The sequence below is a fragment of the Peromyscus maniculatus genome, chromosome 6 (genome assembly GCF_049852395.1).
Source record: "Peromyscus maniculatus bairdii isolate BWxNUB_F1_BW_parent chromosome 6, HU_Pman_BW_mat_3.1, whole genome shotgun sequence".
NCBI lineage: Eukaryota > Metazoa > Chordata > Mammalia > Rodentia > Cricetidae > Peromyscus > Peromyscus maniculatus.
In genome coordinates, this window is record NC_134857.1 from 1,799,776 (window position 1) to 1,824,135 (window position 24,360).

The 24,360-nt window shown below is 45.1% G+C and overlaps 1 protein-coding gene across 2 annotated transcripts in view; it reads right to left on the reverse strand.

Moving 5' to 3' along the window:
* Positions 1-24,360, reverse strand: part of Fgf2 (fibroblast growth factor 2) — a 68,195-nt gene that overhangs the window by 22,975 nt on the left and 20,860 nt on the right. For both annotated transcript variants that reach the window (XM_006991816.4, XM_016010042.3), the window contains exon 2: positions 144-247. In XM_006991816.4, coding sequence (XP_006991878.1) covers positions 144-247 — 104 coding nt within the window. The remainder of the gene's footprint in view (positions 1-143; positions 248-24,360) is intronic.

Sequence of the window (24,360 nt, forward strand, 5' to 3'; positions counted from 1 at the left end):
GAAGCTATCCTGTGTTTCTGTCTGTCTCAATCTCTGCTATCATTCTATATACAAGTTTCTCATCCCTCTCTCCTCAAGAGTACCCTGGGTAAAAGTGAGAGCTGGCCTCCCACAGAAAACCCCTTACAGAAAGTATTACTCACAGAAGCCAGCAGCCGTCCATCTTCCTTCATAGCAAGGTACCGGTTTGCACATACTCCCTTGATAGACACAACCCCTCTCTCTTCCGCTTGGAGTTGTAGTTTGACTGTAAACAACAGAGACAAATTATCTTTATGGCACCAGAGAGCAAATAGAAAGCCCCACAATACACAGAATACACATATACCATACCATACACCACACATACACACCACACACACACACCATACCACACAATACACACAACATACATACACAAACACATCACACACACCACACAAACACACACACTACACACACACAACACACACACCATTCCCACAACCACATTACACTACACACACAACACATACACACACCACAAACACTACACACACAGACACACACTATACACACACCGTAAAACACACACCACTCACATATCACACACAAACACACACATATACTACACATCACACACACAAACACTCATACACTACACATACAACAACATACCACACATAACACACCAAACACACAAACACATACACAACACAACACACATTACACACACACTCACACACACACACACACACACACACACTCACACCTTCCTACCAAGGTGCTGATTCAGTATGCAGATCAGCAAGGTAGAGAAGGAGCTGGGTAGACATCACTTGAACTTATCTAGAAAGGAGGGGATGCAGAGCCCTCATGCCACGCCCGATCTGCACAGAGGACAGAGGATGGAAAGGATGGAGAACAATTACCCTTGCTGGCCTCATTTGGCCCTGTTCACCATTCATGTTTTTGAACAGTTACATATTCCACTCCTGGGCATATACCCAGAAGACTTTACACTCTCCCACAGAGAGACTGGTGTGCCCATGCATAAACTGCAGTTCTACCCACTACAGCAAGGAGACTGACCCAGACCAGGTGTCCTCAGCAGATAAATGGATATTACTCCTCTGTAAAGAAAGAATCATGAAAATTTCAGGAAAACAGGCAGAGTTTTATGGTATAATATTAAGTAAGGTGGCCTAAACACAGATGAGAACAAAACTCTCCTGTTCTCCCTCACACAGATCCTAGTCTATAATATGTAAGTGTGTGTGTGCAAACAGGAGCAAGCGTGGGGATAGTGTACAAAGAAGAATGAGAGGTATTAGGTGAGGAGGAAAAGGATGCACGGGACACCTAAGATGATGGAAGGCTAAGTTTTCTAATTTCAGTTCTGTCATAGTTTTTTCCTGTGGTAGATATGTGAATAAAAACACAGCTGATAATGAACATGTAAGACTCTAAGCAAAACTCCCTGGCTTCAGAATGGCCATCCTAACCATAAAGAGTTCACTGAGTTTGGACTGGGAAAGCACTCGAATGCCTTTCTTAAACCAGCCAGGTGGTGGTTTTATTTATGAGTTAGAAAAAAGTTTTGGTGTTTTTGTTTTTAATAAAATAAATGCATTTTAAAGCTACAGGGGAATGAGGACATTTGTAAGATGTCTGTGCAACTGCTTAAACATTCTTAAAGTCATGTTTGGCCAATTTTTTCACAAATAAAGAGCAATCCAGTCCACAGCTATTCCTGGAGCCATCTTCCTGGCTTCCTCACATCTTCTTTCTACCTTACCTTTCCATTTTCCAATGCATTATCTTTCCTTTTGAGGGACTTTCTGTTTAGCTATTCTTATTTCATAATTATCTTGTGGAAGCCCAACATGGTCACACACGATTCACTCATACAGTGTGACCTACCACACTACATATTAAGTAGACTTCAGGAAGACAAAACCACATATTACCTGAATATCATAATGTGATGTGGACAAAAACTTATCTAATTAATTAAGAGTAAAATGAAGTTAAACATTTCTATTTTGCTACTTCAAGGGAGCATTTACCTGCTAGGATAACCTTCCCCAAATGTATTTTGGATAACAAATGTTACCTAAAGACAAGCACTGAATGTTGGCATTGTGGCCCACCCCTCAGGGACCTGCTCTGTATCTTGATGTAAAGCCCCTTTAAGAGGACAAAACTCCTCCCCCTCCTTCGTCCCCTTTCCCTCTCTCTTCCCCATGAGGCTGCCTGCTTTCCTTTCTCTCTCTCCCCTATTATAATAAACTTTCCACATAGATGTGTGTCTACACAGTGTGAGTGACTTTCCACCACTCCACGCCACAGCCCACCGCCGCGTCTGCATGGTGTGCCTCCTTCACCCACTGGGCACCCCGGCCCAACCCTCCAAGGCCTCCTGCACAGGGTATCATTACATTGAAGCCAAACAAACTTTGTGAATTCTTTTTGTTTTTGTTTGTTTGTCAAGACAGGGTTTCTCTGTGTGTAGTCCTAGCTGTTTTGGAATTCTTTCTGTAGCTCAGGCTGGCCTTGAACTCAGAGAAATCCACCTGCCTCTGCCTTCTAATTGCTGAAATTAAAGGCGTGTCCACCACCACCCGGCAATTTTGAGAATTCTTAACAAAACCCAAAGCATGACAAAATACTGGTGGAAGCAAATTAAAGGAAGAAAGGTTTGTTTTTAGCTCAGGGTTTCCAGCATGCAGTCCATTGCAGCGGGGAAGGCATGGAGGACGGTTCAGTGGGAGCCGGACAATGTGACAGCACACCTTCCATCTTGGTAGATCAACAGGACCAGAGACAGGCCCAGGCCCAGCAGAGTCCCCAAACAGCGCCCAGCTGGGGACAGAACAGTCAATAGGCAAGCCCATGAGGCCCATTTCAGACTCAGAATAATACCCAACCTTACTGCCAAACTCCTCACAACGTTGCCCAGTAAAACCTATGATGTAAGTCATTATAACAGGGTCAAGTACAGAGTGTTCAACAAATGTGTTTGGTCCCAGAAAAAAGGAAGTCATTAAGTCCTCTAGCACAAATAGCTCCTGGGTCCATCTGGGCACTACCAACAGGAGTAGAAAAACTCGATGAAAGTTCAAAATTTTGGAAGCCAATGAAATATAATTATAAGGTAAATTTAATTTCCCTACAGTTACAAGCAGTTGAGGAAACAACACAGAACAGCTTCTGAAAGACTCTAAAATTATTTAGATTATTTTAATTATTTAAATTGCTAGATACGACTATGTTGCAATGATTGTATCACATTGTTTTTCCTCTCAGGAAATAATTATATACATAAAATGAGACCTAATATAAGAGATTAGCATTAAAATACTCTGGCAATACAAGTATCTATATGGAGTAGGTAGGATAAATAAAACACAATGGATGTGTTTCAAATCTATGTGAAACATGATATTTCATGATTCTTCTCTATCTTATGTATGTTTGAGAATTCACATTAAAAAATAAGAGTTCTGCTGGGCATGTCATTTCCAGCTCTCTTTGTACAAGTCACCCCCGGCTCCAGAGACCATTGGCCTAGTAAAGGACACAGTTACCCTGGCCAAACTCTTCTACTGAATATAAAATATAATATAAAATGAAGAGAACACAATCAAAACACAGAATCTAAACAAATAGTGGGAAATCTCACACTAACACTGGGAAAAGCAAAGGAGCTAGATTTTAATACTATTATGTGCCAGTCACCAGGGCAGACCCAAGGTACTCCAGAATAGGTGACCTGAAGATGTAGGCCTCTCTAGCTTGTGTTGTGTGCAAGGCCATGGCAGGTACACAGCCTGTCACCAATCTTCCCCTCTGCTCTGGTCAACAAGCTCTCCCTCAGTTCCACCTCACCCTTCCTAAAGTGCATTTCCAGTTCCAACAATGACTATGGTGTCAATGTGTGGATAGATCAGTGTTAGCCTCAGGATAAGGGTCATCATTCATGGTTCTTTACAGACCTCTCAGGTGACACGTGCCTGGATGCTGTCAGCCATTTACCCACTAAGCAGTGGGCATTAATTGTAGAGGCTTAAAAAAAAACTGGAGTTGGATATGTCATAAAGGCACTCAAACCGATATATTAATTCCATGCAGTTGATCTATTCTCAGAAGCTGATGCACAGCCATGGTCATCCCTTTTACCCTAAGGTGTTATCTGTCTTTGTCCTTGATGATGAAATATGTTTCTTGGATGCAGATGAAAGATAAACCTTGTTTCCTGACCCGACCTGTCAGTTTGTGTCTTTTAATTAGGGAATTGAGACGGTTAATATTGAGAGTTATCGATAAGCAGTGTTTCTTGATTCCTGTTATTGTATTGTTACGGTGAGGGTGGAAAGATGCAGGCAAGTTGAAAGTGAGAATAGATGGGGAAAATGTGAACTCTTTAGCACATGCTGGTGTGGCAACACATGACAACTCAGACCAAAGCAACAGGTCCAAGCAGAGGTGACCAGTACAGTCCACGGTGGCACGAGGTCAGGCGTTTTATACAGGTAGTGTACGGCAGAAACAGAAACTGACACAGAGAATGAATGCATCAATAATATGGCATTATCAATATGCTTGGCCTTTTAGATAGGGTAGACATCACATAATATATCTTTATCCTGTTAGCACCACAATCATTTGTTTCAACAGAATGTGTAAAAATACTAACCCCACCAGTATGGCATGCCATCCTTACTGATGTGCCCACTGTACTTGCATGGTCCAGATACACGATTCTCCCCAAGAAGTTTTTTTCTTAAAATCAACATGCTATTCAGTGACATTGAAGGCTGAGTAAATGCTGTCAGTAAAAGAGTTTAACCTAACATAAGGACCTGCGCTCCAACTCCAGAACCCACATATAAAGCAAGACATGATGCTATGTCCTTTTAATCCCAGTCCTGGGGAGTGAGAGACAAGCAGACTCCTGAGCTCCATGGCCAGCCAGCCTACTTTACCCAATGAGATCCAAGCCAGTGAGAGACTGTCTCCAAAAAAGATGAGAAAACAACTCACAGCAGAAAAGATTATAATTTGGCTCATGGAGTCAAAAGACTGAGTCGGTTGATGTCCCAGTGTGAATTTCTGTCACTGTCATAAAACAGACCCAAACAACTTAGATGTGGTGGTTTGAATAAGAATGGGCCCCAGAGACTTATAGAATTGAATGCTTGGTCACCAGGGAATGGCACTACTAGGAGGTATGCCCTTGTTGGAGGAAACGTGTCACTGGGGGTGGGCTTTGAGGTTTCAGAAGCTCAAGCCAGGCCCGGTGGCTCACAGTTCTCTTCCTGCTGCCTGTGGATCAAGATGTAGAACTCTCAGTTACTTCTCCAGCACCATGTCTGCCTGTGTGCTGCCATGCTTCCTGCCATGATGATAATGGATTAAACCTCTGAAATTATTAGCCAGCCTCAATTAAATGCTTTCTTTTATAAGAGTTGACACAGCCATGTGGTTTCTTCACAGCAATAGATCATTGACTTAGACATTAGAGAAAGGAAGGGTTTACTTCAGCTTACAGCTTTCAACTTAGTGTCTGTCTTTGAGGGAAGCCAGAGCAGGAGCTTGAGGCAGGAACTGAAGCAGGGACTATAGGGAAACATTATGTACTAGCTTGCTCTCCTTGACTTGCTCAGCCTGCCCAGGGGTGGCACCACCCATGTCAGTTATTGATAAGAAAATGCCCCATAGACTTGCCCACAGACCAATCCAATGGAGATAATTCCTCACCTGGAATTCTCTCTCCCCAGATTGCTCTAGTTTATATAAAGTTGACAAGACCTGACCAGCACAGTTGGCTCTTTTGCTTTGGGTCTGTGGTGAGGCAGAATATCACAGCATGGGAGGCAGGATGGAGCAGAACTGCTCACCTCATGTCAATGGAAAGCTGAGAGGCAGTGAAAAGGGTGAGTGAGGAGACACAAGTGACCAACCTCCTGTATGTGACTGGGCCCCAGTCTCCTAATAGTCCATTCATCCGTGGATTCATTCATTGGTGAAGTTACAGCCTTCAAGATCCAATCACCTTTCCTGGAGTCCAAGAGCTGGTAACTAAGTGTTTGATACATGAGCTGACATTGATGGGGACTTGCGGGGAGAGTTATATCCAGGCCATGATGTGAATAAGAGATATATGCACATTGCACATCAGAAGACGCACCTAACCTAGCCTGAGAGGTCAGAGGTTTCCTGGGGACAGGGAAAACTGGATGGAAAAGGGAGTAACAGTTGCTCAAGAAAAGAGACAACAAGAGGGCATCTCATATAACATCCACAGCAGAAAGGACAAAGCTGGAAAGCCTGGCCCACTGATGGAGCATGAGGCGTCAGGTATAGCTGCATGAGTAGATGTGTGCTGGGGACTGTGGGTACCCTGGATTCTATGTCAAGGAGCTTGGTAGTACAACATGAGATCAGAGAAAGAGAATTGGAAAGAAACAGCAAGGCTGGACCGTAGTCAACACATACGAGGACACAGGTACGTTCTGTCTTGGGTAGCTGGGAGACGGCTAAGGGCTATGTTGACTAGAGAAGGCAGGAAGACATCCCCAATGGACACACTGACATCAGAGCACCTACAGAAAATCCAAATGGCAATTTCCCGAAGACGATCAGTTATAGAAATGTGCATCGCCAACACGACATGCTGTAAGTGAAAGGGAGATGTCCAGTAGTGGGTGTCTGGGGAGCACAGGCTGCACCCAAGGCAGAGGGGGAGTGTAAAGTGGGTGAGATCTCCCAGGAAAGGGAGAAGCACGCACTGATCAAAGGGAAGAATCCATGGTGCTTGTGTGTGGAAGGAACAGAGCAAGCTGAACCTATAGGAAAGAAGTTGTTCAGTTAATCTGGGGCAAGAGTACAGTGCACACCACACACACACACACACACACACACACACACACACACACACTGCACACCACACATACATATACACACCACACACACACACCACACATACAGTACACACACACACACACACAGTGCACACCACACACACATATACACAAGACACACACAGTGCACACCACACATACATATACATACCACACACACACATATACATACAGTACATACCACACACACATACCACACATAAAGTACATGCACATACGGTGCACACCACACACACACAGTGCACACCATACATACATATACATACCACACACACATACACATACAGTACACACCACACACACACACCACACATAAAGTACACACACACATACAGTGACACCACACCCCCACACACACAGTGCACACCACACACACATATACACAAGACACACACACGTACACATATGTGCACACCATACACACACATACATACACCACACCTACCACACACACATACACATACAGTGCATACCATACACACACTACACACACACACACACACACACACATAAAGTGCACACCATACATATACCATACACACACCACACATACATACACACACCATACACATATATATCACAAGTATACCATACACAATACTTTACACACTACACATACACACTATACACACACACACACACACACACACACACACACACACACACACACACACCATACATACACGTACCACAGCCATGCATACATGCATACAGATTTGGAAACAAAGGAGAAAGTGTGACTATTTGCAGATGGGAGCATTTTCTACATTAAAAATCAAGAGGCTCAATACAACATGATAGCCTGGCCTGGGTCCTAGAACAGAGCAGACGACACCGGTGGGAAGTGGTGACATCCCGGTAAGACTGTGGTTTAGTTCACTGTATTATAGCCTTAACTTTTAGTTTTGAAAACAGTCATTACGTGAGAAACCAGTCTAGGGGAAGGGTTAGAGAAGGGCGCAAAGCGAATGTGAAATCATGTGACTCCATAATCTAACATCACTCCAAAGTGAAGCTTTTCAAGATCAGGTACGGAACTACGGAGCTGGTTAGCAAAGCTACCTGATATAACAGCAGGTGACGGCCATTCTCTGCACAGACCCCGGAATGCCGGTTAGAAAACGATAGCAACGACGGGCTGATGAGATGACTCAGAGGACAAAGCTGCCTGCCAGGAAGGCTGAGGACTTGAGTTCGAGTCTAGGACCACATGATGGAAGGAGAGAGCTGACTCTCAAAAGATGTCCTCTGTCTGACTGCCATAAGCACACTGTGGTTTGTGTCTTCCTACATAAATAAAAGCAATTTCTTTTAAAAATAAAAATGCTAATAGAGAAGTGTCTAGGACTTGCATGGAGAAAACTGTTACTTAAAATTACTTCTCTCCCTAGGTAGCATCAACCTGAGAAGTCAGAAGTGCCAGTCAGTAGCTGTAAGGAGCCCACTGGATCCTGGGAGACCTCAGAGACCTTTGTCATCACAGCTCAGAAGTCTGGTAATAGGCTAAAAAACACCTGCTGGCCTTTGGAACTGTGAACAGAAACAACCCTTGGGGGAGATTAGACTTCAACAGCCAGAACGGTAATGGGAAGGATAGACACATAAAACTGGCTGAAACAATGATGGTAGCTTTTAACCAAAGACTGGATGTTACATCCAGGCTAGACTCTACAGCAGCATTACCACTTAGCAGTGGTACCCTCAACTTACCCTCTCACCTGCACAGAGAAGATACTCACTATAGCAGAAGACTGCCTGAGGAGCTGGGAGAAGGGGAAGAAGAGAGACAGAAGCTAAGTTTAAGCACCACAACCTCCTATGTTACCAACTTTGCTTTAAGATTCGGGAAATTGCCTATTTGTTAGGAAACCTTATATTTAATCAGGGGCAAGAGACTTTCCAGGAGAGAACATGTATGATGTATAAAATATGTCTGGGACATCTTTTTTAGTTTCATTTCTGGCCAAACATGGTGGTATACATCTTTAATCCCAGCACTCAGGAGACAGATAGATCTCTGTAAGTTTGGGGCCAGCCTGGTCTACACAATGAGTTCCAGGCTAGCCAAGGCTACATAGTAAAACCCCTCCTCCTCTCCCACCAAGAAAAAGTGTCATCTCCCCTGTATATAATCTTATCATAGTAAGCTTTATTCTCTGTATATATTCAGTCTCATTGTTCCCAGAAGTATCCCAGAGGCAATGCAGATCCCACACAGCCTCTCAGGTTCATTATCCTAGAACTAACTTGTTGGCTCATTCAGCAGCTTGGGGTCAGATGTCTCTCATGCACCCGCAATATTTCAAGATCTGGAAATGAAACTGTGACCCAGACCTAGGAAGTCTCTCCCTTCACACACTTACATTCTCAGGGCAGCTGTGTGGGTTTTCTTTACTTGGGCCAGCAATAATGCCATTTCTTAGCCAAGACCTTTGAAACCCAAGAAAAACTTCTCACCCTGCACACAAAGAAGTCTGAAAGCAGCTAAAACTATACTTCAAGGTTACCATATTGACCTTCAGTGACAGGTGATATGTCACAAGATATCCTTGCCTCAAGGCACAGCCATACACTCTTTCCTTACTCGTTCAGAAAGACTTTCTGGTCTAACTGAGTGATGGCATGGGTTGGCTTTCTAACACAAGTGCGTGTGAGTCAACAGATAACTAACCCAGGTCCACTTGTCTCCTGGGAACAAAAGTTCACCAGTCCCTGATAACCAAATTACACACCATGGCCACAGTTCACCTGAGACTCACTGCGTGTCTTTGATCAGGAGCCGCCACTGGGGTCCCTTGAACACGTGAGTGCCAAACCAAGAGATGTGAGTGACAGAAGCGTGTCACTGCTGCAAATGAAAGCTGTCAACTTTCTGCATGTGTGTGAGTTGATCTGGCTCAGAGGCTTCGCAAAGCTCCTCTCAGTAAAAGGCTTTTGAAAAACTCTTCGCTGGTTTACCGTCCCAAACCCCTCACTCCACTCTTAATAACTCAACCAGAAAGTTAAATTTTATCAGACATTTTATTTTAAAAATTGTGTTTGCAAACAAGGATAAATTTGGGTGTCACAGAAGAAAGGAAGGAAGAAGGAAACAGAAAGGGAAAAGGAAACCAACAGTGTAGTGGGCAGCTGTTCTGTCTGTGACCCTGAAGCACCGCCCCAGAGATGCAGCAGGTAACCGCTCCACCTGCCTATGACCTTGAAGTACATGCCCTGGGGCGTGGCCTCTTCTCTACCCTAAGACCTGAGGTGCAGGTAGGCATCTCTCTCCGCTCCCCCGTAGGACTTGGATGCAGGACTGCTCAGGCGGCCGGAACAGTGTTCCAGAACCTGTGTCAATTCTGTCCTGTACAGTGAGTTTTTCCCCTTAATAAATTCGTTGCCCTTTAAACAGACTCTGTGGATTTCTCATTATACAACAGCTTAGAAATCTGAGTTCTTCCAGCACTGCCCATCAGGACATAGCCTAAAGAGTCCATTAAATCTTTCTATGTATCAATCCTGATATTGACAAAATAAAATATTTTTTACATTGAGACTATCAGTGATAATAAGTGATAATAAACTATGTGAAAATTTAATAAAAATTAGTGCAATACAACATGCTTGAAATCCTGAATCTCCTGCCATAATTATCCTACTTCTAATTCATACAATAAGAAAATGTGACATTTTATCTGATTCATGCCAATAACAGGGTCATTACAGGCCACTCTGATCAATAAAAATCCACAAAAAGTCAGTTTCCTACAAGAGCGCCTCTGTTAGACTGTCACTCCATTCCCTACAGTAGACACATCCGGGCTGTCTACAGTGAAAGGCCAGTGCAAGTCTAGGAATATGTCAGATGAGGCCTGGCTCTCCATCTTCCACCCTCCTTCTTCTTCAGACAAGGTCTCACTATGGTGGCATTCCTCTACTAGCACAGTGGCTTGTGTGCTACGACAAAGGCTCTTGGATCTCCAGTGGCATCATCTAAATCAGACTGTGGCATTCTGAAGCTCTGATTGCAATGTGGAGGCAAGTGGACACAGCACAGAGATAGACAAGAGAACCCTGGTCCATGCTCAGTGAACAAGCTGATGGAGAATCCTTCCTTTGCCCGTCTTTTCTGTAAGTTTGGTTTTTTAATCATGTGTGTATATGGAGAAGGGATTTGCATGTACATGCAGATGTCCACAGAGGCCAGAAGAGGGCATCAGATCCCCTGCAGCTGGACTTACAGGAAGCTGCGAGTCTCCCAACATGGGGCTAGAACTCAGGTCTTCTGTCAGAGCAGCAAGTGCTCTCAACCACCAAGCCATCTCTCCAGCCCTTCCCCTACCCTTTCCTTGGTGACGAGTGCAGAGACACAAGAGCTCCAGATGCAACCACCATGGACTCTCTCTAGCCTGCTTTGTGGGGATCATATAGTTCAAGTGAGAAAGTGCTGTCAGCCTCTGGCAGGGACACTTTATGGCAAAAATAGCTGCAATATTGATGCCTCAAGAATCTAGACTTCAGGACCCCACACTGTCTTCTGGCAGGGCAAAACAAGGCAGTGCCGGGCTCATGAAGCTATAAATAAACACCTGGCTTCCCTTACGAAAGTCATTAGTCCTGTATGTGTTCAATGGAGAAATGTTCCTAAAGGGTTTCTAAAAATACGTGGCCTGGGAATCACTGTAATGGAAAACAGACTATAACTGCCAGGCATGGTGCTGGGAAGTTAGGAGAGCTGCCTCACAGTGAGCGGAGGATCCCTGGGATGGTGGGACTGTGCTTTGAATGCAATGTCCCCTGGGCTCCTGTGCTTTTTAAACACTTGGTCCCCAGCTATTGAGAAGGTCGTGGGACATTTAGGGGGTGGAGCCTCACTGGAAGAAGTCAGGACTTGAGACTCTGGAGCCTGGGCACACTTCCTGTTCACCCTCTGTTTCTTGAGGGTGGCTGTCATGTGACCATCCAGCCTCTGGCCCTGCTACCATCTTCTGCCAAGTCTTCCCTGGCACATGGACTGCACCTCCTTGAACTGTGAGCCAAAATAAAGCCTTTCTCCTTTGAGTTGCTTGTTTCAGAGTAGTTTATAACAGCATCAGGAAAAGAACTAAGACAGAAGGAGTCTGTGTCTTCACTGTGTTGGTATCAGCATTGTGCCTGGGATACAGGACTACAGCTTTATAAAATGTTAACACGGGAGGAGCTGGAGGAAGGGAGAGGAAATCTACGTTATTTCGTACTACTGCATCTGAATTAATCATTAGCTCTCCTAAAGTTTAAAATTTAATATAAGAAATTAGTCAACTGCTCAAAATCTCTCCTTACAGTTTTATAATCAACATTTTCAGTCTGTGCACCAAGGTCTACAAATTATTTGAGAGAAGCTTTGTCACATGAGGAAGGGAGTTTCCTCTAGGTGTTTTTCTATTGGCTATGGTTTCTGTGTAGAATACGAATGGAAGGAACTCAGAAGCCAGGGCCGAAGCCACACACAGACCAAAGGCTTTACCCTCAGTGCCTGTAGATTTTCTCATCCTATAGCCATGGCTGCCCAAAGACCTCGGCCAGGTTCCGTCTAGGTAGATGGGCTCTGCTCCTGCAGAATGAGAAATCTGAATGCAGCTTCTTAAAGTTAAACACAGGTTGTGCCATAAAAGCACAATATAATACAAAACTCGGATGAAAGTCTTAGTTGAGTCAATAAATTTTAATGATTTTGTCTTTCTGACCATCACAGGAATGTATACAAAATGAATGGGGGTCCTTGTGGTTTTTATCCCCCCTGATAACTTATTCTGCTTGTTAATCTCTCAGTTATTCAGAATTTACCATGGGTTCTCAACTTCCTTTGTCTCTCTTCTGTGGCCTCTGTTTTCACCTGAAGCTGTGGTTCAGACCCTTCTCTGCCTCCATCTGTTGCTATGTTATCATCAGGAGATGCAGGGTCGGGGTTAAGGGTCAACAAGAAGATTTCCTGTGCCTCAGACAGCTGAATGTTTAAAAATTCTCATTAGTAACCAACCCCGGGAATTTCTCTGGTGACTCCAGAACATTGGATCCCTGCACATTCTTCATGTAAGCTGCTGGTATTTCTAAAGTTTCATTTTATGATATAAATCAAGTCTTGAAAGTTCCTTGCCAACTCCTTTGGTTTTCTCAGCATTCAAAGACATGAAAGTACTTGTACCAAAAGTGAGTAGCACCTCCAAAAAAGTTGAAAACTTTGGGATACTCACTGCAACTTTATTTATGCTACAACTTGGCTGCAAGCATGCTATCTCTATATTAATCGCAGCACCAACTGGCACATCCAGGCAATAGCATATAACTCAAGACTAAAAAGAAATGAGTGACCAACTATGGAAAGGCAAGAGAACCTTGTGGCTATTGGAGGCAGGGTGAATGTGTAGAGCTCAGGACTCCCTGGGCAGTGAGATGACCGAGTGTCACACAGTGACAGAAATGCTGTCACACTGCCTCTGTCCAACCCCCTGAAATGCACAGCGCCTTCACTAACATGAAAGGCAGACTCAGTGTCAGTGATGAATGAGTGTGGGTTTACTGTGACAAAGGCATGAGTGTAATGTAGGACACTAACGATGGAAAGGCTATGGATGGAGGGAGGGGATTATGGGACATCTTAGCTCTTCCTCCTAATATGAACCTGAACCCTCTCCTAAAAAGAAATGGCTCTTAATTAGCTAAACTATTTACTTAATTAACTATTTAAAATAGGGCAACAAAAGCACAGACGGGTGACACAGGAAACATTTAACAGTGAAGAACGTCTGTGGTTAACACCAAGGAGTGAGGATGCACAGTGGGGACTGTGACACTAGAAAACAATCCCCCAACGACAGATAACCCTGATAGGGTCCAAACACACATACACATAAACACACACACACATGCACACATACATACATAGACTCATGTACACACACACACATATATACAAAGACTCATACACACACACACACACACGCACATGCACACATATATACATAGACTCATGTACACACACACATATATACAAAGACTCATACACACACATATGTGTTGTTGGCGTTTAGCTTGTGGTCACCAATATGAAACCCCTTCATCAAAAGCCATTAACCAAGCTAGAATATCTTAAACGCGCAAGTGGCTCAGAGAGAGATTAGCCAGAAAAGTAAGCTGCAAGTATTTCTGCAACGGTTCCAATGTACCCAAGAGAAGACTGCCTCCCAACTCCAGTCTGTTCCTGGCAGCTCTTTCTTCCCTTTTGAAATGCTCTTGGACCCTTCCACAGTGCCTGACTCTTCTCCCAGTGTTAGGTAAGGGCCCGTGGAGATAATGCAAGCGGCTTGGCTGGCCCCAGAACTCCCCTCGGGTGAATGCCAGTTAGTGGGGCTGTTTGTGTTCCTGGCACTTATTTCTGGATTAAAGAGTCAACATTCATCTACAAAACTCAATGCAGGCAGTTCCAGAACAGCAGAGTGGTGTGTGTGCAGGAGGCAGGCAGAGCCCAGGGTAGACGGGAAGCTGCCCAACGTGTTCCAGCAACTGAACAGCCATTCTGTGTGACTGGGGAAATCATTAGGAAAACACCTTCCAAAGCAGCCTGGAGACAAGAGAGTTTTATTTGAGTCTCATGAAAATAGCCTTGCAGCACGTCCCTCAATCACTGACGAGCTCCACTCTGGAAAACTCTGCTCCCTGCCAAAAGTCTGAGGTCCTGCTCCAAGATTTCCGAGGCCCTTGCAGGGAAAACCTCCTTGTCCTTCCTTTCGTGAGAGACACTGGGTAGATGCAGGAGAGAGCTTGAAAACTGCTTTCTTGCCTCCCTCTGTTGCAGTAGCCTAGGATTGACTGTCAGCAGGCTGACTCCTCATGGTGACATCTTTAAAGGAGCCGCCATCTTTTCCCTGGCTGCTCCTGAGTTGAACACACAGCGGACACTCACAGACTAGGACCAATACCTGATGGTTAAGTTTGTTAGACTTATACTAGCCTTTGTAGGTCTACTATATAAAGTTTTGTGCTGTCTGATATTTAAGATCTTGTCTGATCCAAAAGTCTCAGAGATCTACAAAAGACATACTAGATTTCCTTTCCCATGATCCACAGCACCAGGAAGAGGCACTCCTGTCTGGAGCATCACTAGCCAAGCCTTTATGGTCTCAGGTACATCCTCAGTACCCAGTACATAGCAGGGGTGTGTGATGATGAAGAGAATTCACAGACAAGGAAACCTCCCCTTGGTTTGACTCAATGTTGTCCACTTGTGTTCCCAAGAGTTGGACTCTAATTTGGTTTTGCCTATATTCTTCACACAGCATTGATGACACAGTCTCTGTGCACCTCACTCAGTACCACAGCACACCCAGGCACACTCCCCCACCCAGAAATGATAGCTCCAGAAACAGATCCACTGAGGCAGGAGTCCGGCAGTCAGCAGAAAATGATACAGGAATGCCGGAGCCATCTTGCTTCTGGCCTCCTCCAGTTTCCTCCTTAAGCCTCAATAACATGAACAGCCACAAGAGAAGCTTTCTTCCCCCTCAGCCTTCAGGGTTTGCAGCCAGCCTCACACTATCGCTGTGTTCTAGCATATTCCTGAACGTGGCTGCTCTTCAACTTTCTTAAGTAACTTCGTTCCTGTTGTGGTTGGAATGTGAAATCTCCTGTAAGCTCACATATGAACACTCGGCTCCCAGCTGGTGGCGCTGTTTGGGAGGTAATTACAGAACATCCATGAGGTGGGGCCTTACTTGGGGACTGGTCACTGGGGGTGAGCTCTGAGGTCTTACAGTCTGGCCCTACTTCCTGTTCTGCTTCTTGTGTGCAGATGAGGTATGATGTCTCTTTCCTGACTGCCAGGCGAGGCCTCACACCCACGCTGCTCTGCCTTTCCCACCCTGGTGACCCTGTCCCCTCTGGAACTGTAAGCCCAAATAAACCCTTTCTCCCCTACATTGCCTTTTGCTCAGGTACTCTATCACCTCCTCATTCTGGCTCTGGGGGCATGGATGACAGGCTCTAGTGTAGTGGGTACCTGTTCCACCTAGGACCTTGAAGTACCAGCCCCTAGGGTGTGGCCTCGGGGCTAGTTTAAGCTGAGGGGTACTTACACCTGGTCCCTCTCTCCCTTGTGGCCTTGGATGGTGTAGACTGACTTAGGCAGCAGGAGCAGTGTGGGATAGGACCTCAGCCTTCCAGGACCCTGTGATGATTTGTATATTTTGTTTAGTGAGGTTTTTTTTTTCCAATTTATGTTCTAATAAACTCCCTATACCCCTTAAGGAGACTCCCTTGGATTTCTCACTATATCTGGCACCCAATGTGGGGCTCAAACCCATGACCCTAGCCGATAGTTCTGTAAATGGAGTAGAAAAAGACAAATGAGGCTCCTGAGGTGTGGAACAGGAAGAGTAAGATGTATATAATCAGAACTAGGAAGACACTGTAGGCTCTTCAAAAGAACTGAAAAGCATTTGAAGAATCAGTATTGGGGATTACAATAGTTCTGCTCAAGTGTTAGGTAACACACATGATTTTGATGGTGCCAGAGAGCATCCAACACAGGAAGAAATCCCTGGCTTTCTTGATGTCTGCATTTTGGTAAAGAATGAGATGGTAAAAGGGGAGTTCAGGCTGGTCACATCAAGAGTGATATAAAACAGCCTGGTGTTTCTGCTTCAATGCCAGCACTGCTCATTAGTCCTTTGTGCATTTGGTAGAGCCTATAATGGAGCTAACACGGGTATACCCACGGAGATGCTTCCAGACAGGAGAGGAGGTTTTTGAATGGAACTTGACAGTCTTGCCCTGTGGCTGCATTAAACCAGAACCCCTGGGCTCTGTACTGTTGTAGTCCTCCCCACACTAATCTGGTCTTGACACACTGAGGGATTTAGTCAAATGAATGAAAGCAGATGCTATATGAGTAGCTCACTCATTCCTGAACCTTTGCTCTTCAGATCAGTCACTCTGCAAAGACACTCGAACCAACCTCAGCAAATGGAGACTTCATGATCAAGGAGAACCTTGGGCTCCCATTACCCTGCCAAGGTGCCGGACATAAGAAAAGCCATTTCAGATTTCACAGGGGAGGTCATGTGTATGTAGCTATGTAAGAACCCTCCCCTAGCAGAGATGCACCTTGCACAACTGAGCGTCATCCACCCAGGAACATGGTTACCATGAAATACTTACTTTAGGGCTTTGGGATTAGAGATGTCTGTTACACAGCAATAGAAAAACACAGCGCTGGAAACAATGAGATTCAGTCTCTGGAAGGGAGGTTTCAGGATAATAAAAGTCCAAAAACTATGCAGTATATGACAGTATCATCCTAAGAACTCTACTTGAAACGTTATCTTAGTTACTTTTTTATTGCTATGAAGAGACACCGTAATGAAGGCAACTCATAGAAGAAAGAATTTATATGGGGCTTATAGTTTCAGAGGGTGAGTCCATGACTATCATGGTGGGGAGCATGGCAGCAGGCAAACAGGTGTGGTGCTGGAGTAGCAGCTAAGAGCTCACATTATAAGATAAAACCATGAGGCAGTGAAAGCTAACTGAGAATGTGAGTCTTTTGAAACCTCAAAGCTTACCCCCAGGGATACACTGCCTCCAACAAGGCCACACCTTTTAATCCATCCCAAACAGTTCCACCAACTGGGAACCATGCATTCCAATGAGCCTCCAGGGCGTCATTCTCATTCAAACCACCACAGTTATTAGGCTGATACAGTGGCTGCACAGATGAAGAGGTGAGCAGTGACAGCCTCACCAGAGGAAAACAAGTGAGGCCAGGCGGAGTGTGGGCAGAAGTGAGGGCGGTGGAAGCAGGACCTAGTTAGAAGTGAGGACGGGGCAGAGGCAGCACCTGCAGTCAAGGAGTGCATTCCACCTCTGCCTCCCCAACTCTGCCAAAGGCAGCAGCTCCCCAAGTCCCACAAACCCACATTGGAGATGATGGTCTAGCTTCACGGCTTTCCAGGACAGAAGCACACTTAATACTCTCAGGCCAGCCCCACTGCCCGTCTAACTTAAGAATATTCTTTTCTGTTTTCCATGCTTATTTCATTTCTTTCCCTATACCCGTGAGCCTTTAGAGTCAAAAGTCTTTATGTCCCAGTCCAGAGAGTCATGCAGTCTTGAGTTCTTCCATAACTGTTAAGGAAGCAGGTGCCAGTTTGATAGATTACCATGCCCAAGGCCATAATGTCCTGGGGTCAGAGCTGAGCATTCTCACCTCCCTCAGTGGCTGGGGACCAAACCACAGCCAGCTGCCTCCATGAGGCATGCCATGCCCACTTTTTTGAGATACCATCCATTAAGGATTAGGCCACCAGAAATTGCAAAATATGTGCCTTGACTTCTATCAAAAGGATAAAAAGTATTAAGGCTATAGAAAACGTAAAGCTCATATACTGCTTAAGGGGATATAAATTAGCCCCGCCATATGGACAACTGTACGGGAGTTCTCCAAACTCACAATCCCAAATGATGCAGCAATCCCACCACCAGACCTATGTCCACAGAAGTCAGTGTGTCAGAGATGCCGTCACTACCCCGTTTACTACAGCACTGTTTACAGCAGCAAGATGTAGACTTGCCTCAGGGTTCACAGGCAGATGAATGGATAAAGATAAATAGATAACATAGTCTACACATATGAAATATTCAAGTAACAAAATCTTGATATTTTAGACCTTACTTAGTGCAAATGAAAAAAGTTACATGCGGCAAGGCAGGTGACAACAGCCGAGATGTGAAGATGGAGAGTAGTGACTGGCGAAGCCATCACTTCACATAGTTAATTAATATTCTTTTCTATTAGGAACAATCAAATTTTCTTTGCCAGACAGTTAAGAATATGCAGTTCATTTGTGCCAGTCACGGGTATTCTAGAAGCTATCCCTTCCATCCAGCTTTACCTCCATCATCCTGTCATCCATCCTCTTCATCTTCCATCTTCTTCTGGGTCTCATGACCATTGTCCATCTTTATGTCATGAACATGTACTAACATCTCACTATTAACTCCATAAATAGGTACAATTATGTGCCAATTTTAATATGCTTTCCAAAGAATTATACTACAAAGAAATACAAAAGTGTGCTTTGACCCAGCAGTTGCTTGCTTTGGGCTTTGGCTGGGGTTGGGAGAAGGATGAGAACACCAAGATTTGAGAGGCATCCTCCCGCCAAGGCAGTCTGCTTGACCTGACTCTTTCCATTTCTATAGCGGGCAGAGGCAACTGCTGGAGCTTATAAAATGTTCTTAAAATGCCATAAAATAGGCACAGGAGGAGACCGGCAAATAGCCTCTGGCTCCAGTACAAACACTTCCACCCTAGTTGAGGATGCTGAAACCACAGGGGAGGTGGGTGTTTCTAGAGAAAAACAAAAATAATGTGAAAGCAGAATGGGACTGTAATGGAAGAGGAAGGATAGCCCAGGGCTGGGGGCCATGTGTGTGTGTGTGTGTGTGTGTGTGTGTGTGTGTGTGTGTGTGTGTGTGATTTGCTGTGAGAACAAATGTTTTCTTTCACTGCTCTCCTCTCGTCACATTTGGAGCCACTGAGACAGTGCCAAGAGCACTAAACACTGAAGGCTCAGGAGCAGGAGTGTGCACGCTTCCACCCTAATCTCTCTTGCTTGTTCTTCGGTTGTTCTCTGTGTTCCCAAACCCCGTCTGCTCTCTGGTCCACTTCCCTTAACCTGCTTACTCCCAACTCCAATGATCCTTTCTGATTCCTCCAAACAATATGTCTACTATCCGTAAAATGCCTCTCTACCCTGCCCCTCACCCCAAATCTTTCTGTCAGAGATACTCTGAGTTGAAATATTTCAGGCCTGAAAGGAAATCTCACCCCTGCAAATAAATTATCCTAAGACCAGAAACAAATATTCACACATGTGAACTGTTGCTCAGCTCACACCTTGTCTCACTATACCTATTTTCTCAAGACTGTCCGGAGCATTCTGCTGTCTGGGTCTAAGGCAATGATCCTTTGTACATGAAGAAAGAAGCAACCAAGAGAACGAAACATCAACAACGGACGGTGAAAAATGGGGGTGGGGGGTCACACTGTTGTTTGGAATGCAAATTAGTCTGAACAACAACAATAACAACAAAAGCAAACAAACCTCAAAAGATAACTACCATATACCCAAAGGGATCAGAATAGGTGTATCTTAGAAAGTTCTGTGCATCCAAGCTCTTGATGCAGGGTTCCTGAGACTAATGGGATCTTTGGCTGCTTAGCTTAGGTCACTGAACGGAGGACCTGAGATGCCAGACACTGGTGGTCCGTCACCAAAGATCAACCTGGGACAGTGGATCCAAGTTCATTTTCTTACACAAAAGAAAATTAAAGAGAAGGACTCTCGTGGGTATATGCAAAGTGGGGGCAAGCTTTATTAAGAGTTATAGAAAAAAAAATAAAAGGAAAATGCGAAAAACTCCTGAGTGGGAGTGGATAGGAAAAGGCTGCTGGATTTCTTTTGTCTAGGGGTTTTTGTAGGACCATGGCAGAAGCTGTCTGAAGGCCGAGGTCATTTCCACTGAAATTGTTCTTTTCCTCTGAGCTATCATGGGCTCAGCCAATGGAGGGTTCACATATAGTAGGCCTGTCTGTCCCCCCAGCACAAGGGCATGCTCATGCATTCTTCATGTGTTAACCACCCAGTTATGGCTGGCTGCAGCCGCCGCCTCTGCCCATCTCTGACTGTGGTTTATTGACTGTGACTATCTCTTGGCCGTTAGTCACCTGGCAAGTGCTCCTCCCTTCCCACCACTATTGACAGGTAGCTTGCTGTCAATATTAAGCTCTCTGGCATTGTTAGCCTTGACCTTGACTCTCTGCTGGCCATTAGACTCTGGCTGGTGCTGCTGTCTCTGGCTTTGCAGGTACCCCCAGTGCTATTAGCTATATGAAGCTCTTTGGTCTCACTTCTACCAAAAAGGAGCCATGGGGTTCTTGGTTATCTCCTTGTCCAGTATGGTCTGGAGTTCCTGAAATAGGGCTGGCTTGTTATCAACCATCCTTACTCCATTGCCGACTATTGAACTAGCTGCACCAGAAGCAACATATTAAAGCAAGAATATGTGATAAGAAATAGGACCTAGAGTGTGTTTCCCAAAGGGGAAAGTGCGCACGGAAGCTAGCCAGCAAGCCTGCCATCACTGGCCTTCTTCTTAAAGCCTGTTTGTCTTTTATGGGCCATTTGGCTATCTCACACCCAGCTGCAAGGGCCTTTGTTTCTACCCTCAGTGTTCCTGGAGTCACTGTTTTAACCTTTCCATTCCCCTTTTGCCTAAACATCTGTTTATACTCTCTTCACCACAAGCCCTTTTCTGCTGAGATCTAACCCTGCCTCACCATCATAGCACTGCTCCTAACCACCACCATGTGGAAACAGCCTACAGGTCCATCACTACATGACTGGATAAAGAAAACATGGAAAATGGACACGATTGGGGTATTATCCAGCCACAACAAAGAACACAGGCTATCTGCAGGAAAATGGGTTGAACTGGAGATACTCACAAAATAAATCAGATTAAGGTGAGCATTGCATTTTCTCTCATTTGCTGAATCTAGAGAAAAGCAAAAGTAATGTGAAAGCAGAATGGGATTGTAATGGAAGAGAAAGGATAGCCCAGGGCTAGAGCCATGCCAGACTCCTGCCTGTGACACTCCAGATCTATGGTGTTGCTGGTCAGAACCTCCTTCTACAGCTGTGTCCCTTAACTCCAAAGGAGACATGTACAGTCTCTGCTCCTGTCCCTTCAGTGTGATTCCAGCTCCATCTTTCTCCTAGAAGCCACTGCCCTCAGCTTCTTGTCCCTGCAACCTAACTGCCGGCTGCTGCTCCACCCCTCTGCTTTTCCTTCCCAGTACTGCAATGTGCAGCTATCAGCACTCTGGGTCCATAAGGCTACCTGGCCTTTTCTGTCCTACACTGGCACCATTGAGTATAACAGAAACACATCGGCAGTAACGGGGTGTCCCGGCTGGTGTGATCAGCAATGCGGGAGATCTTCAGGCCATTGGGTACCTTGCCCTTGACAGCATCAGGGCTTCACAGCTCATCAGCCCACTCTCTTTCCACCCTGGCCTAAGGAAAACAGCTGTATCCTCACACACTCCCACCACAGTGTGCTACCTTCCCACAGCACCAGGAGCAACAGAGCCAACCAACCCATTATGGACCAAACCCTCTAAAACTGTCAGCCAAAGCCAACCTTTTTTCCTCATATGTTGACTGTCTCTGATTGTTACAGGAACAGGAAGCTGACTAACATGGGGAGCCTGGGGTTACTCAGTTTCCTCTTGGGACACTCAAGTCTAGGTCTATTCTAACTTTATGTGGGCTGGCCTCATTCAGTCAATGACCAGAATAGAAGGACAGGTTCTGACAGCAGTGGCTTTGGGCTTGGACCACATCAGACCTCCTCTAGTGTCCTTCCCAGGATGCCTCTATAATATCATACACCATTCCTTAAAATTACCCTAGCTATCCATTAATCTGTTGACTGACCAAGTCTCTAACTGGTCCTGTCTCTCTGGAGGACCGTAATTAATACAGACTCCCTGTAGGCAGGGCTGCTCTGCAATCAGGTGGCCAGACATGGAAGAGACGACAGAGCATGAGGTGGGCTTCTTGTCTACTTCTTGGTCCCCTTCACCAGGTGACTGAGGACAGAAGACTTAAACCAAAACTCTACTTGTTCAAAGACAGGAACACTACTGTCTAGCTCTCCACAGCACATTCCAGCACTCCAGAGTTCAGTATATAATGCTTCCCCCACCACTCACCCGTCATTCATTCATCTCAGAACGCCCCTCACATACATGGATATATCCTTTCTTAACAGTCACACATCTGTTAGCATAGAAGATTCCCCTTCAGCTCTTTCTCCCTGATCCCAGCTCCCTCCGAAGTCATCAGACCTTCTTTGCAGCTCAGTATGCATCCTTGCAATGACTCCATCTATGAACTTATCACGTGAGCACATAGCTGGAATGTATGTGCATTTTGTAACGGGGTGGTGTTTGTGGTATTAATCAACAATTTCCTTTGCTCCCTTGATAAATGGAGAGCTTTCTGTTCCAGAGCAGATGCATGTGAATACACAAATACTCTGCAGTAAGCAATGACCTGACAGACATACGTGTCTCACCTGGACAGCCACAGTAACTTTCTAACTCTGCAGCTCCTGCCCTCCATCCAAAAGCCCAGATCTGATTGGCCACCCCTCTGACTAGACACCACCTCTCACTGTAGACTATTAAGAGTATACCTCCTACTGCCTTAAGATGAACAGCAAGTCACTCAGCAAGGCTTGCAGGACCCATACCAATCCAGTCCGAGGCTGGTCTTGCTTCTCACCTTACTTCACCATCCCAAACAGAGCATCACAGCTCCTGGAATACAGCACACTTACTTAACCCTGCCCCCTGAGCCTTCCCGCCCTCACCTACCCTGCATGCCTGGTAAAACCCTGCTGACTTCTAACCCTCTGCTCGGAGGGAGCTCCTATCTGAATCCATGCCTAACTTCCCCTACTGAAGTGTGCCCTCTTAGCTAAACCCAGTGCTTGGGAAGCTGAGGCAGGACGATTTCAAGTTCAAGGTCAGCCTGGGCTCTATAACACAATACTGTCTCCAATATTTTATCATCTTTATTGATTTAATCTCTTTTCTGCCCTGCCAGACAATACATATAAGTCATAAGGCCCTCATCTTATTTGATTTTTAAATCCCGAGCACCCAGTGATGTATGCAATAATATAATGGACATTTTATGGCTACAATAACTAATTTATTTTGTATTTTTTAATTGAGGCATGACTTGTTTGGTCCCAAACAACAGTTGAGGTGAATTGAAAAAGATATTGACACTATACCGGTATCAACACTGCCCCCCCCTCCCCGCCCCGGAGCTGAGGACCAAACCCAGGGCCTTGCGCTTGCTAGGCAAGCGCTCTACCACTGAGCTAAATCCCCAACCCCCAAAATCAACACTTTTGAAAGTAAATTTTCAATAAGGCAAGCAGAAAATGAAGGGTTGGAGACGGGGCGAGCCAGGGTGTTATTATTACACTCCCCGGGAATAAGCCACATGCTTGGATTTCTGTCAGCTAACAGCCAAAGCAGACGCTTCCCAGAGACCATTAGGTAAAGGAACCTGGCTGCTAGAGGTACAAGGAGACCTGATTTGGTTATAAAACAGAAATCTCTCCCCAGGAACCTCGAGGGGCATTACTATGTGATGAAAGAAGTAACAGCTGTAAATGTCTTTAATTTCTGTGGACTTGTACAGAGTGATGTCTCTCTTCGAGACTGAAGCATGTAGCATTAGCTCAGGGAAATTGGTATTATACCCGTCGCCTTACCATCTTTCATCATTTTGTGTTAAGAATGCAAAATTCTGCTGGGCAGTGGTTGTGCACGCCTTTAATCCCAGCACTCGGGAGGCAGAGCCCTGTGAGT